Here is a 16,139-nt window from a genome sequence, read left to right as displayed (position 1 = left end):
TTATTTTGGCTCATGGTCAGTTGGTCCTGTGTTCCTGAGTTTATGGTAGAAGGATATAAGAAAGGAAAACTTGTCACCTTATGGCAGCCAGAAAGTAGAGAGAGACAAAGAAGAGTCTGGGTATGACATATGTTTGTCAAAAGCATATTCCAAGTTACTACTTCCTCCAACTTGACCCCTACTGCTTAGCAGTCCATTACCTAGATTTCATTAACAAATTCATCTATTGAAGTTTCAGCCCTCATTATCTAATCATCTGTCAATAATACCACCAGATAGGTAGCAAATGGGGCCACACTTCATATCCAAATCATGACAATGAGCATTTACAACAAATACCATACTTACAGCATACTAAATTATCTAAGCAAATATTGCAGAACCTGATCAGCTGTTAAGTATTGCAAGTTGTGCATTTCTCATCAAACCTGGTAGATATGACACCATAAAAGAAAAATTCTACATCTCAGGTGATGAGACACAGCGAAAACACAGGATCCCTAAAAGTCTGGTGTAAGCTTGCTTTATAAGCTAAGTGTATAAAGAAACATGAATTTCCTGTTTAGTTCATGAAACATCATCCTCAAGATGTCTTGATATGTACAGGAAAATATCTTTACTTGGTATGGCTTCTGGTGCCGAGTATTTGGGATATCAAACAGTCATTCTGTGTTTAGAACAGTTTAGGTGCAATCTTGATAGCCAATTCTGTCCAGGTAACCTCAACTGACAGCTCTTGAGAATGAACACTATGACAAGTCCTTGCACAAGTTCGCAAATCTCCTGTGATCAATGTACCATTACTATCCTCATGTTACTGATGAGCAATCTGAGGCTGAGAGAGGTGGTGACATATGAAAGGGTGCACACACAGTAAATCATGTAGCCAGGTCACATCAGTCCAGAAACCAATTAATCAGGATGCTATCTACTGCCTCCACATGTTTCAGCACTTGGTAAACACAACCTCATCAAAAGCACAGATTTACCTGATAGAAACTTTTAGCACTCTTCATCACGACATTAACACTGCGCAAGAAACTTGGCATTGATTTTTACAGACACTATTTAATTCCTCCGACATATATCGTGTCCTTCAACACTTTGATACTTATCATTGTGCTTATCTAATATCCAACCACATATGATCCTTGTGAAATACGTCATTGCATTGGCATCAATGAAAAACAGAAGCAATATATTGAGAACTTACTTTCAACCAGTCATCTTAACTCCACATATTTTAGTCCGCTTTCATCTTTCTTCTCCCTTTTGCCTCACATCTGGTTATTTACAAGTCTCACATCCTCTTTCTTTCACATGGTTTTTGCACTACTCCTTTTGATTTCTTCCCCTAAAATTCTAAATTCCGGTCCTTGATACTTTGCTCCAAAATTATGATCTACCTCAGGATTGGTCACTATCCCTAATCTTCACAACATACTTTTCATCTTTTGCTTTTGATTGTATTGGAAGAAAATACAGCCAATGGCGTATCTCAAAAATATAAGACTTCAACAATATGCTCCTCTAGCCTTATGAGAATCAATACCAAAAGCGACATAGATGCACTTTCTGTAATTGGTTATAGAAGAGCAAGATTTGAGCATTATAAGAAGTTCACAGAAGTTATTCTACTTCTAATAGTATTATAAGGGGGGAAATAAAGAAAAAATGATAATTGAAGAAAAATTTTGATGATGTAGTTCTCTTATAAATTGGAAACAATGACCCTTGAAGGACCATAAAGAAAGTGAATGTCAAGATAATTTATTATTGCTACATTATCTACCTCATTTTTCACTGTGTCTTACTGAGCTGTGATAGCCTTACAAGGTACCAAATATCCCAAACATTAATGAACAATTTAACAGTGTATAAAAAGCAAGAACAAGACAGCTGGAACAAGCAGTTGGTAAATTTATCCTCTGCTATTATCCTCACATCAAAAATGTTCACCAGAATGGGGGCAATGCATAGGATTACTAGGTAGTGTCTCAGGTTTGAAAGAAAGGTATGTGAAACTAAAAGGTTTGGGGCATTTCCTAAGGCTTGGACGTTCCTCTTTCCCCAGCCAGACCAAGTAGTCCTTATCCTGTTTCAAAGGTAACATTTCACAGTTCCTCTTACGATTTACTGCGGGTGATTGTTTTCATTGTAGAAGAGCCAGTTTCTATGCGTGTCGGTTGGACAAGCATTTATACGTTATTGGTGGAAGGAATGAAACCGGCTACTTGTCCAGTGTGGAGTGTTACAACTTGGACACAAATGAATGGCGTTATGTGTCCTCTTTGCCTCAGCCTCTGGCAGCTCATGCGGGAGCGGTGCACAATGGGAAGATATACATTTCAGGCAAGTCAATTCCTCCATTTTCTGTTACCAAGTTCAGTTTCAAAGCATTTGCTTGACTTGTGTGTGTCATTCACAGGGGGTGTACACAATGGAGAATATGTCCCATGGCTATATTGCTATGACCCCGTTATGGATGTCTGGGCTCGAAAACAAGATATGAACACAAAACGTGCCATCCACACGTTGGCTGTAATGAATGATCGCTTGTATGCAATTGGAGGAAATCATTTGAAAGGTCTTTTTTTTTCTTCTAATCACAATAACATTTGCATCTCATGTGTCTTGCTAAGGGGCTTTCTCGTTAGATAATCATAGTTAACCAAGTAAAAAACATGTTGACCAAATAAAATCTACTCTGTGTAAATTAGCAGTACCCTTAAGCAAGCATTTATTCTGCCTCTTCTGCAGATAGAATTATTTTTAGGTTACCATACACATTAAAGAAATGAATAATGATGTCTACAGAAAACAAAAAAGGGAGCATTAATAACTGAAAAGCACAAACAATTTGCTGTCACAATGAATCTTGTGAAATAAATTATTGCTTATCACCCAAGTTGTAGTAATGAATTTTTTCTGGAAAATTGTATTTTGCAATAACCATAAAGAATTTTTTAGTCACAACTGCACAAAGCCAACATGCATTTTTCTTAAATATTTAGCAGAATTTTGTGTTTAAATAGGAATTATTTCTTTTAGTGCTGGATATCCAACCATCTATACTTCTCAAATAGGATTGCTTTTATAATACTGTACACCAAATTTAGACTATAACATTTTTAGAACCATATTTTTGATCCCCGTACTCCACTATATATACTATATAACAAATGTATACAACTGCAACTTTTTGTACTTAATATGCATATTGACAACTTTATGTGCATATGTTTAACGCTGTGATAGCTGTGCTACTGAAAATGAAATGTTTCTTACCTATTTGGGGCCTCAAAAAAAACTGAAAAACTGATAGCTTACTTGAAATACTTAACCTCATGTCTGAAAGACATGAAAATATCCATAGCATACATTTAACTAGAGAAAAAGTAATTTTGTTTGCTTAGTAGCAATGAGGTTCCCACTAGAGCTTTTTTTGTCCCTTAAAGGCAGGGATCTACAAGAATCCACAATCTTGTATACTGTTCTTAAGAATTTCCTTATTGCACTATCATGAGTGGAGGGAGGCACATGCCTGTAATCCCAGCACACAGAAAGCCTGAGGTAGGAGGATCTAGAGTTTGAGATAACCTGAGCTATATAGCAAGACCCAGTTCACATTTTAAAAATGAAGAGGAGAGGATAGAAGGAAGGAAAGAAGGAAGGAAAAACCCCACCCCCTGATGGAAATGTACTCAGTCCCCTGCTCCAAACTTTGATCCTTAGGAAATACCGGAATCCATTGACATTATCAATGTTGCTTATAAACATAGTCTGACTAAAAAGAGTTTAAAAGATGTTGAATAATAGGTTCAATTAAAATATTTTTAGATTGTTAAGCATTCACTAAGAAAAGCAGAATGCACTAGTCTGTATGAATGTGAACACTGAACTCTGTTCACCTGGGTTCAAACCTCAATTCATCTACTTAACTGGCGTGTGATTTATTCCAGTCGCTGACTTTCTGTTTCCCTATCTCTAAAATGAGAACAGTAATACTAGTTATTTAGTACAAGCCTGCAGAAAACGAAGCAACCTACAGCCCTCTATGGAAATGTTTTCACTATCATTATCTTAAATGGATAAAAGAAAGCTTTTCATAAACCATCTTTTAAACAAGCTCTGCTTCCAAATAATCGATCTATCCTAGTGATATCTGCTCAGGCATTCTTGCTTTGAATTAATCCAAAAGCCTGAAGTTCTGTGGGTGGTTTGTTATGTCTTTCTGATATGTCTCCCAATCTCACCAGTGACCATGAAACCGTGTCAAAAGCAAGAGTCTTTTCCGTGGCAAATCGGACATGAGGTCTCTACTAGCTCCTCCTTTCAAGGGTCCGTTTTGCTCTATCACTAGGCTTCTCACACCTTGATGTCATGCTGGTGGAATGTTATGACCCAAAAGGCGACCAGTGGAACATTCTCCAAACTCCCATTTTGGAGGGTCGAAGTGGTCCTGGCTGTGCAGTGCTCTATGACAGCATTTACCTCGTGGGTGGTTACAGCTGGAGTATGGTACGTGTCATTGTTTATCTCTATCTCCTCTTTTGCTTTTTCTGCTTATTTTTCCCAAATGTGTTGTCATCCATCCACATGTGTTCAAACATACAAAAAAAATGAGATTCCACCATCAAAATCCACCAACATTTTGTCATACGTACTTTTGTTCTTAAAAAAATATTGTCTTTGTAATGTTGTCAGTTGCTGCAGAAATAAATTAATATTCTCATACAATATAGCATCTTCCATTTTACTTCTCACCTTATGTATGTTTTACTTTTGGTTTTTATTAGAGAATCATATTTCATGTTTACAGTATCTTATTCCTCTAGAGAATTATAAATCTATAGAATTTTTTAAAATCCAGCTTAACACACACACACACACATAATGGCTGAAGCAATTGAAAGCAGATTTCAGACATCTTATTTCATTCTAAATTTCTCAATATTTTTTTTAAAATTCACTTGTGTAAATAGATAACCATTTCTTCACACCTGCCAAGAGTAACAATAAAATTCTCTTATATCCATTTCATATTCAAATTTTCTCTATTGGGGAAAAAAGAGGTCATTTTCAAATTAACATGTGTTAATAATGTACATTCCCATGAGGATACAAGACTCACTCCTGTTTGATTATGTCCTATAGATCTCGTGCAATCTAGAATATTACCTGTGCCCTAGTTTTCTTTTCCAAGTCATTAACTTGACAAAACAAGGTCAGTTACCATATGGAATAGCCTATATTCTAGAATTGGCTAACGATTTCCTATGCTATCATTGACAATAATTGCTCATTCCTAATTGGAGACAGGAGTTAACTCTGTTTAAACTTTTATATGATTTCACTTTCTTCTCATCCACCTCCTTTTTCATCATCTTCCTCTTTTCCTTTCTCTTTCTTCATCTTTGTCTTTTTTTTTTTGTTTTTGGTCAGTTGTGGGGCCTGAACTCTGGACCTGGACACTGTCCCTCAGCTCTTCAGCTCAAGGCTAGTGCTCTACCACTTGAGCCACAGCATAATTTTCAGCTTTTTTTTTTGCTTATGTGGTGCTAAGGAATTGAACCCAGGGCCTCATGCAGGCAAGGCAAGCTCTCTACCACTGAGCTACCTTCCCAGCCCCCGTCTTTGTCTTTTTTGGCAAGAATACCTGAGGAGATAGTTTTGTAGTTCAAATCACATCATATGAGAAGACACAGAAGGCCTAGTAATCTATAAAAAGGCAATGTTTTTAAAAACTATTTTCTTATTTATCTCTGTTAATTTTACATGATCTATATTGGAGATTTTATATTAATTTTGAAAGTGGTGGAATGTGCTCAAGGGGAGGGAGGGTAGATAAATGAAGTGAAGGGAAGAATACAATCAACATTTATTTTTTATCCTATAAATTTAAGAAAAGTTGGGGAAGGGGTGGATTGGGAAGGATGGGTGAGAATGTTAGAAGGGGATGCATTGTTCTCATGAACTGTTTTGTCAAGTGGCAGCTACTGTGTACAAGTGTGTAAAAATATTTTAAAGAGGTTAGAATTATTGTAAAGGTTAGAATGTGTTTGTGACTTTAACTAAGTACCACTATCTCACAATACTGTGAAATATGTGAAATTTATGTAATCACTTAATCACAATAAAAAAGATTTTTAAATGATATTAGATTTACTTTGCATTAAATAAGACAAGTAGAAGGTTTGGGGGAGATTTGGAAAGTTAATTATACAGAAACAAGTATAAATTGACATGTAACTAAGTATTTGCACATGTTCATGGGGAAAATTTTTAGCTTCTAAATGATTGGTGATTGGTTGGGTGATGTATTTGCCACCTATGTTATTTTTTTTTTTTTTTTTTTTTTTTTTAATTGTAAAGCTACTATACAGAGGGTCACAGTTACATGAGTGAGGTTATGAGTACACTTCCTCTTGAACATTGTTACCCCCTCCATTGTTTTCCCCCTACCATCCCCTCCCTCCCTCCCTTCCCCGAGGTTCTTTTTTTTTTTTTTTTTTGATTGTGATTAAATGATTACATAATTTCAAAGTCACAAGTTCATTCTAACTTCCCTGGAGCAAATTGTCTACCACAGTCTGTAATATATAACAGTGTTCACATGTTATATACCATATTTGTGATCAGCAGCATGAGGATATTTAGTAGTGGTTCAACCAGATGAGCGGGAGTTCTTTGTTTCTTAAGTCCTGTTAGTTTTGTCGTATCACTAACCTTTTGGATTTAGCATCCACTTATGAGGGAGACCATGTACCGTTTGTCTCTTCGTTCTTGGCTTACCTCGCTCAACATGATTCCTTCTAGCTCCATCCATTTCCCTGCAAATGCCATTATTTTGTCATTTCTAATGGCTGCATAATATTCCATTGTGTATAGATACCACAATTTTTGGATCCATTCATCTGTGGTGGGGCACCTAGGTTGTTTCCATATCCTAGCTATTGCGAACAGTGCTGCAATAAACATGGAGGTGCACGTGTCCTTGTATATTGGTTCCTGTTGTTCAGGGTAGATGCCTAGAAGTGGTATGACTGGGTCGTAAGGGAGGTCAATCTTTAGCTTTCTAAGGACCCTCCAGACTGCTTTCCAAAGTGGTTGTATAAGTGTACATTCCCACCAGCAGTGTAATAGGGTTCCTCTTTCTCCACATCCCCTCCAGCATTTGTCGTTGGCTGATTTGTGGATGTGGGACATTCTGACTGGGGTAAGGTGGTATCTCAGGGTTGTCTTTATTTGCATTTCCTTCACCACCAGGGATGATGAACATTTCCTCATGTGTTTCTTTGCCATTTTTATTTCTTCATTTGAGAAGTCCCTCTTTAGTTCCCTTGCCCATTTAGTAATTGGTTTGTTAGGTTTGGGAGGGATTAGTTTCTTGAGTTCCCTGTATATACAGGATGTTAACCCCTTGTCTGATATATTGCTGGTAAATATTTTTTCCCAATTAGTTGGTTGTCTTTCTAGCTTAGTTGCGATAGATTTAGCTGTGCAGAAGCTTTTTATTTTAAGGTAGTCCCATTTGTCGAGTCTCTCTCCAACTTGTTGTGACCCTGGGACTCTGTTCAGGAAGTTCCTTCCTGTGCCTATTAGTTCAAGTGTCTCTCCTACTCTGTCCTGCAGTAGTTTCAGAGATTCAGGTTTAATGTTAAGGTCTTTAATCCATTTTGAGTTGATGTTGGTGCATGGTGATAGGCTGGGGTCCACTTTTAGTTTTCTGCATGTGGCTGCCCAGTTTTCCCAGCACCAGCGGTTGAAGAGGCTGTGTTTCTTCCATTGTATGTCTTTGGCTCCTTTGTCGAATATCAGCTGGCTGTAGGCCTGTGGATTTATATCTGGATCTTCTATTCTGTTCCATTGGTCTTCGGGTCTGTTTTTGTGCCAGTACCATGCTGTCTTTGTGATTATAGCTCTGTAGTAGAGTTTGAAGTTCGGCATGGATAGCCCTCCCATATTGTCTTTATCCCCTAGAATTGTTTTGGCTATTCTAGGTCTTTTGTTGTTCCATATAAATTTTTGGACTGTTTTCTGTATTTCAGTGATGTACGTCATTGGGATTTTAATAGGAATTGCATTGAATTTGTATATTAATTTTGGAAGTATCACCATCTTTACTATATTAAGTCGGCCTATCCAGGAGCATGGGAGGTCTTTCCATTTCCTAGTGTCTTCTGCAATTTCTTTCTTTAACTTTTTATAGTTCTCATTAAATAGTTCTTTTACATCTTTGGTTAGGTTAATTCCTAAATATTTTATTTTTTGGGAGGTTATTGTGAATGGGGTTGCTCCCTTTATTTCCCTCTCTTCCTGTGCGTTATCAGTGTATAGGAAGGCAACTGATTTTTGTGGGTTTATTTTGTATCCTGCTATTTTGCCGAAGTGACTTATGATTTCTAAAAGTTTGGGGATGGAGTTTTTGGGATCGTGGAGGTATAGTATCATGTCGTCTGCAAAAAGGGATAGTTTCACTTCTTCTTTCCCTATGCGGATCCCTTTAATGTCTTTTTCTTGCCTTATTGCCCTGGCTAAGGGTTCTAGGACTATGTTGAAGAGGAGTGGAGACAGTGGACATCCTTGCCTTGTTCCTGTTTTTAGGAGGATTGGTTGTAGCTTTTCCCCATTAAGTATAATATTGGCTATTGGTCTGTCATAAATGGCTTTTATTGTTTTTAGAAATGTTCCTTCTATTCCTATTTTCTCCAGAGCTTTTAGCATGAATGAATGTTGAATTTTATCAAAGGCCTTTTCTGCATCTGTGGCGATAATCATGTGATTCTTGACCTTGGCTCTGTTGATATGCTGGATTACATTTATTGACTTACGTATGTTAAACCATCCCTGTGTCTCTGGGATGAAGCCTACCTGATCATAGTGTATTATTTTTTTTATGTGTTTCTGGATTCTGTTAGCTAGAATCTTGTTAAGGATCTTTGCATCTGTGTTCATCAAGGAGATTGGCCTGTAATTCTCCTTTTTGGTTGGGTCTTTGCCTGGTTTGGGGATGAGTGTGATATTGGCTTCGTAGAATGAGTTTGGGATAGCTCCCTCCTTCTCTGTTTCTCTGAAGAGCTTGAGGAGTATGGGTATTAGTTCTTCTTTAAAGGTCTTATAGAATTCTGCTGTGAATCCATCTGGTCCTGGGCTTTTTTTTGTTGGAAGACTTTTGATAGCTTCCTGTATCTCATTATAGGATATTGGCTTATTTAATTGGTTAACTTCTTCTTTGCTCAGTTTGGGTAGCTTGTATTTCTCTAAAAATGCATCCATTTCCGCCAGATTTTCTTCCTTTAGAGAGTATAGCTTTTGAAAGTAGTCTGTTAGAATTGTTTGGATATCTTGGGTACGTGTTGTGATGTTTCCCGTGGCATCCCTAATCCTATTAATATGGGTTTCCTCTCTTCTTTTTTTAATTAATCTTGCCAACGGGCCATCAATTTTGTTTATTTTTTCAAAGAACCAGCTTTTTGTTTGGTTTATTTTGGTTATGGTTTTCTGATTTTCTAATTGGTTAATCTCTGCTCTCAATTTGGTTATCTGGCTTCGTCTAGTAGCTTTAGGTCCCATTTTTTCTTGTTTTTCTAGCTGTTTTAGTTGCAACATGAGATTATTTACTTGGTCTGTCTCCATTCTCTTGATGTGGGCACTGAGGGCAATAAATTTGCCCCTCAGGACTGCTTTTGCTGTGTCCCACAAGTTTCTTTGTGAGGTGTTTTCATTTTCATTGAGTTCTAGGAAATGCTTTATTTCTTCTCTGATCTCTTCTGTTACCCAGGCCTTGTTAAGGAGTGTGCTGTTCAATTTCCATGTATTAGAGAAATTTCTGCGGTATGCTTTGTTATTGAGAGCTAGCTTGATTCCACTGTGGTCAGATAGGATACAGGGGATTATGTCGATCCCTTTGTATTTGCTTAAGTTCCTTGAATGAACTATGATATGGTCTATTTTGGAGAAAGTTCCATGAGCTGCTGAGAAGAATGTGTACTGTGTTGTTTTAGGGTGAAATACTCGGTAGATGTCAGTTAATTCCGCTTGAAGTATGGCCTCACTTAATTCGGTAGCTTCTTTGCCAATCCTCTGGTTGGTAGACCTGTCCTTTGGTGAGAGTGGCGTGTTAAAGTCTCCTAGTATTATCGTATTGGGATCTATTTTATTCTGTAAGTTTGAGAGCATTTGTTTAACATATCTGGGTGCACCGATATTTGGGGCATATAAGTTGATGATGGTTATATCCTCCTCTTGGATTGTTCCCTTTATTAATATGTAATGTCCGTCCTTGTCTTTCTGTACTGATTTTAATGAAAAGTTTATTTTGTCAGATATCAGGATAGCTACACCTGCTTTCTTATTGGGGGAATTTGATTGGTAGATCCTTTTCCACCCCTTCACTCTGAGTTTGTTTGTATGTTTGGCTGAGAGGTGGGTCTCCTGAAGGCAACAGATGGATGGGTCTTGTTTTCTGATCCAGTCCTCGGTTCGTTTTCTTTTAATTGGCGAATTCAGCCCATTTATATTAAGAGAAAGTATAGAGAGATGCATTGTTGTCCCTGCCATTCCGTTTTCCTAAGTTTTTCTTCTTTCCTTTCCTCCTGTGCTTGCTCAGTTAGACTTTGAGTAATGCCTGTTTGGGGCAGGTCCCAGTTCCTGGTTGCTTTCTTCAGGTTGTGTCCCCCCTCTTAGAATTCTTTGTAATGCTGGCTTAATGTTTATGTATTCATTTAGTTTTTCTTTGCTATTAAAAGTTTTCAGTTCTCCATCGAATGTGAATGCTAGCTTTGCCGGGTATATCAGTCTGGGTTGGCAGTTATTGGCTCTCAGGGCTCGTATGGTGCTTTCCCAGGCTTTTCTTGCATTCATTGTTTGTGTGGAGAGATCTGCAGTGATTCTAATTTTTTTCCCGTTGTAGTATAGCTCCTTCTTCATTTTTGCTGCATGCAGGATTGTTTCCTTATTATTCAGATCCATCATTGTTACTATTATGTGCCTAGAAGTGTTTCTCCTGGGATCTTGCTTGTTGGGTGTTCGATAAGCTTTTGTGATGTAGTTAAGATGGTCGTTTTTGAGGTGGGGAAAATTTTCATTGACTATCTTGTTAAATAAGTGTTGCATTCCCTTGCTCTGGAATTCCTCACCTTCGTCCACTCCGATTATGCGAAGGTTAAATTTTTTAGCATTATCTGCTTGCTCTTGAATTTCCCTTTGGTTTAATTTGAGTGATTTTTCCATATCTGTCACTTTTTGGTCCAGTTGGTGTATTCTGTCTTCTGTATCTGACACTCTACCTTCCATTTCATTCACTCTGTTGACCGTGGCTTCTATTGTGGTTTGCATGATGGAAATGGATCCCTTTATGGATTCAATGTTGGTTCTCAGAGTACTGATCTCACCTCTCAATGAGGTGATATCAGTATGCATTACCTCTAATTTGGCGTTTATCTCACTTCTTACTGAGGTTTGTGCAGCTTCTATTTTTGCATCCAATTTTTGTTTGATATCCTGTATATCTTTTGATAGTTCATCCTTGTGCTCTTTCAATTTCTGATCCATTTCTCGCTTTATTTCTTGAGTCATTGCCTCCAGCAACCCTTGGATGTAGTTTTTGTCTTCCATTCCTGCTTTGCTCCCACTGGGGCTCTCCCCTGCGTGGCTGCTGGCTTTTGAGGTGAGCTTGCTGTCCTGGGTAGTGGTAAACCTTGTGATTTTTCTCTGTGATTTTCGCATGGGGGTTCAGGAGACTGCTCTTCAATCTTGTTTTGGTGTGTCTGTCTTTGCTTGGTTGCTGATTCTCTATTGGTAGAGAGAGTCTGTGTCTGATCTGGATTCTGTTGGGAGCCTATTTCCAGCTGCTATTCACTTAGGATTCTCAGCTCTCTGCTGTAGCAATTCCCGCCTTTGGAAGGGTTGAGCAGCCTAGACTGCTTGTGTTTGCTCCTGCGGGTGCTCTTGGGAAGATCAGATGCTCTGGATGCACTCTCCCAAATACTGGAGTCTGCTATGGGCTCCTGATGTGTTTTTGTTTGTTTTGGGCTGGTTGTGGGCTTGAACTCTAGGTTTGGGTGCTGTCCCTCAGCTCTTCAGCTCAGGGCTGGCACCCTACCATTTGAGCCACAGCCCCACTTCTGACCCTTTTTGCTTTGTTCAGGCGCCGGTCCCCTGGCCTGGTTCCGGCCCCAGCCTGGAGCGCGCTCGTTAGGCCTGTGCTAATGTGTATACCACCTTGGTTATGCAGCCTGGAGGACACAGTTCAAATTTCTTCTACTGTTGGTAGTCTTGACCCAGGGGCACTGTTCCTGGCTTGAGCATTTAAGCTCCCTTCCCGGGGCGCTCTTGCTCTGGCCTGGCCAGCAGAGTGTGCTCCACCGGCTGGTGGGGCTCTCGAACAGTTCCCAGTTTTAGTGGGTCCTGTGGTCCGGGTGTTGGGGTAGGGAGTCTAGGTCAGGGTCTGGGGATTCCCTCCAGCTCTGGTCTCCCTTGATGGATTCCCTGTCCCCTGATGGGTACTCACCCTGTAGGTCGTCAGTTGTTGTTGCAGTCCGTCAGTTGTTGTTGCAGTCCGAGTTCAGTTGGGGTGGTTGCGGGCTGGGTTGGGCGGCCCCCCGCCGGGTCGTTGCGATCCCTTTGTGGCGCTGCTGGTGCCGGGCGGCTTTGGCGGGATGGAGCCTCTCCGCTCCGGTGGAGAGTGAGGGGTGGGGGTGGGATCCTCGTGGAGACTCCCGGCTGGTGGGTTTCTCTGTTCCTGGCAATCCGCTGTTCTGCAATCCGGTACCTGGTGATCTGCAAGCAGCCCCCTGTGTCTCTGTGGCTCCGGCAGCCCCCGCCGGGCCGGCTGGCCGGCGGCTTGGCGCACTGCCGCGCGGCCAGTAAAGGTTGGGGGAGGGGTCTTCGCTCTTCTCTGTTCTGAAATTCTTCTTTTCCTCTCTTTCTTTTTTTGTTATTTTCCACCTCTGGTTTTTCTCTGAGTGTTCGTCTTTTTGTTGTTGTCGGTCTCTTGGGGAGATTAAAGGTTGGAACTCGAACTCTCTTTTTGGTTGGAGAGAGCTGTGGCGTTTCCCTACTGCCCCGTCGCCATCTTGAGAACTCCAATCCCACCTATGTTATTTTTAAGCTGCTTTTTTGGGGCAAAGAAAATGTCCTTCAAGTTGACATAGGAACAAAATTAAAAGCACTGTTTGTTTCTCAGGTGGCCTCTTGAATGTGGATAAATCAATATGTGAACAAGTTGGAAAGCCTTTGTTTCCATTCCACTTTAAACTAGTTTACAGTTCTAGCTCTGATTTTCCACTGTAACAACAACAACAAAAGAACTGAGACAATAATATAAACCCCAACTTACTCAAACTATTTAAATTTGTCTTTTTATTTCTTTTAGATGGATAATTTCTACTTTGGGTCAATTATTTTAAACTTAGGAACATATAGGATGTTCTAGATATTTATTTGATTGCTATTGCAAGTCATCAAACAAAAAGACTTTGATGTGTCAATTTCAGATTTTTCCCTTGGAATAAACCAGTTTAAGTCCACTGCCTTCATCTGGAACTTTATTTTTTATTTTTTAGTGAGAGCAGAGAACATATCTTTCCAATAGAAGTGTGTGATTAATCACATTGCCAATGAACATCCTTCTCTGAACATCCTTTCTTATTACTCTGCTCTGCTGTTACAGGGGGCCTATAAGTCATCTACAATATGCTACTGTCCAGAGAAAGGAAGCTGGACAGAACTTGAAGGAGATGTAGCAGAACCACTGGCAGGCCCTGCCTGTGCAACAGTTATCCTGCCTGCCTGTGTACCCTACAACAAATAACACCGGGAACCCCTGGAATGAACAGTATCACAGCCTGAGAAGCAGTGACAGGTGATGTTGCTGTTCTAGAGGAACCATGTATTTTCATGGTACAACTGCCAAAACCCACCTTTGGTTTCTGATGACTTACAAATAACTACAAAAGAAAGAGAACTGTCCTTGAGCAGATATGGTGTCTGTAACCCAGAGTACACCGACTTCCTGTGGTGACAGACTCTTCACTTCAGACGGGTTCTACCTTGTCCCAGCTTTACAAAAACTCCTCATCCAGATGGATCTTCACTTTCAAAAGGAGGAAGACAAATACAGAAGACTAGTCCCAGAGAGACTTAAGATCAGTATTGTGCATTGTAGTCTACCTGCATGTGATTGATGTTGAAGTTTGGGGGATACTGTGTATAGGAAAGATTCAAAATTTGACCCACCAAAATACACTGCATTCCAGCAATTGCCACTTAAATTCTGTATTCCTCACCTTTGGCTACTTCACAAATGCTATAGGGAATATAATTGTTGAAAGTCATATTAAAGATTTTTTGTTTTTATACAACCTTTTTTGATATACTTTCTGTGCTAACAGCATCTCATGAATCAGAGGAAAATAAGTTGCTAGGTCTTGTAGCAATTGCTTTCTGCCCTATCGGTAGGTTCTAAGCAAGCCTGAATCCTAACTTTTGTGTCCTCAATTCTATCTGAAAAATTCAAATACAATACACTATTCAGTTCACCGGGACTCAGGTTTTCTTTTCTTTTTTTTCAGCATTTAAGTACTGAAGATATTTCTCTGCCTTAAAAGACAGGACTGACCAATTCAGTTGGAATATTTCAGAAATTCTGGTGCATATCCAGCCTAAACTTAATCCATAATGAAAATGGAAATATTGCTTTCAAGAATTCAGCAATGAAAAAAATAATTTCTTTTAAGTACAAGCCCAGGTGCCTCTGTTACAAAAACCACACAACTTTGCAAAGTTGTAAAGCACCTGACAAATTATTTCTCCTTTTCCTTGTCATTGGCTGGCTCTAGGCACTGGACTTACCTTTGCTATTTCTCAGCTCATCACATTTGATTTGTTATCCCCAGAAAAGCCTGAAATCAGTTAAGTAAGCAATTGTTACATGTCTTCTAGGAGCATGAGGAATTTAAGAGCAGAGGGTTAGGATAGCATGACATAGTTTCAGTGTGGCCAATCAGAAGAGCAGAACTGGCAGGAACATGAATTTGACTTTCAGGTTCTTCGGAGCTTGACCGACAACTCTCACGAGTATGCAAAAGCCTAAAATGCTCTTAATCACCCAAAGATGCTGATTATTCAACAAATGCCATGTTCAAGACCACAATCAGAGGAAGCCACAGATTACATGAGGCTTTGGTGATAATCCTTCAGCATCAATGGAGGATGGCAAGATGGAAAAGGATCCTGGAATCCAGTGCCGTTTCGACAATAAAGTGCAATCTTCATTGTTTTTGTGTTTATTTGTATGTTCAGATCCAAAGGATCCGTTGTAAATATATATATGTATATGAATATATATATGTATCCAGTGCAATCAACTTTCATTTCTTTTTCCTTGAAAACCTATGAATATATAGAAAGAAAAGTTGCAGGATTTTGTGGAAAAATCTCAGCAGACACCATGAAGGAAACCTTTTATTGTCATCTGTCATTGTTTCTTCCAAAGTCACAGTTTATGCAAAAATACTTGCTTCCCTTAGACGTGTTCTTTATTTTCTTTTTATTTCTAGTGGAAATAAAGAAAGTATTTATGAGAACTATAACTAAAGCTTTCTGTATTTCAGAAAGACACAAACTACTAGAAAGTGAACAGTAAGTCACAGAAAATGTAAATCTTGTACAGTATTAGAATGTGTAAATGAAGCTTGCTTGGAAGGGGAAAAGTTTAAATAAAAACTTTATGTACTAATTCAACTGCCTCTCATATTCCTACTTATAAAGCATATGTACAAATTAAATTGTTTGGAGTTTTATAATATGTAAATGGCTGACTATTTTTATTCTGTGGATATACTTCACAAGTGTACTTCACTAACTTGCCATATATAAATGTAAATATTTCTGGGGGAAAATATTGTGAGTTAAAAAATAATATGACTTTATCTTGATTTTCCCACTATAACAGCTTTTCCATAAGGCATAACTTTACCTAAGATCTATAATAGTTATAGATATCATTATAAGTACGACAGGAACTATGATCTATGTGGACATGTATTGAAAACACTTGTACACTTTCTAAAGAATAAGTGAATCACCAAATCAATTAAATAAATTATCCAATTGCATATTTCATTTTTTAAAAA

General features: G+C 38.8%; 1 protein-coding gene across 3 annotated transcripts in view; it reads left to right on the top strand.

The window, feature by feature from the left end:
• Nucleotides 1-15,743, top strand: part of Klhl14 (kelch like family member 14) — a 102,220-nt gene extending 86,477 nt beyond the window's left edge. For all 3 annotated transcript variants that reach the window (XM_042675222.1, XM_042675219.1, XM_042675221.1), the window contains exons 6-9: nucleotides 2,162-2,352; nucleotides 2,429-2,587; nucleotides 4,364-4,521; nucleotides 13,676-15,743. In XM_042675222.1, the coding sequence (XP_042531156.1) occupies nucleotides 2,162-2,352; nucleotides 2,429-2,587; nucleotides 4,364-4,521; nucleotides 13,676-13,816 (649 nt within the window). In that variant the 3' untranslated portion in view covers nucleotides 13,817-15,743. The remainder of the gene's footprint in view (nucleotides 1-2,161; nucleotides 2,353-2,428; nucleotides 2,588-4,363; nucleotides 4,522-13,675) is intronic.
• Nucleotides 15,744-16,139: the final 396 nt, after the last annotated feature.

Source organism: Dipodomys spectabilis, unplaced genomic scaffold, assembly GCF_019054845.1.
Source record: "Dipodomys spectabilis isolate Male_0828 unplaced genomic scaffold, ASM1905484v1 ptg000024l, whole genome shotgun sequence".
NCBI lineage: Eukaryota > Metazoa > Chordata > Mammalia > Rodentia > Heteromyidae > Dipodomys > Dipodomys spectabilis.
Note: the sequence above shows the minus strand (reverse complement) of the source record. Positions and strands in the feature narration are given on the sequence as shown.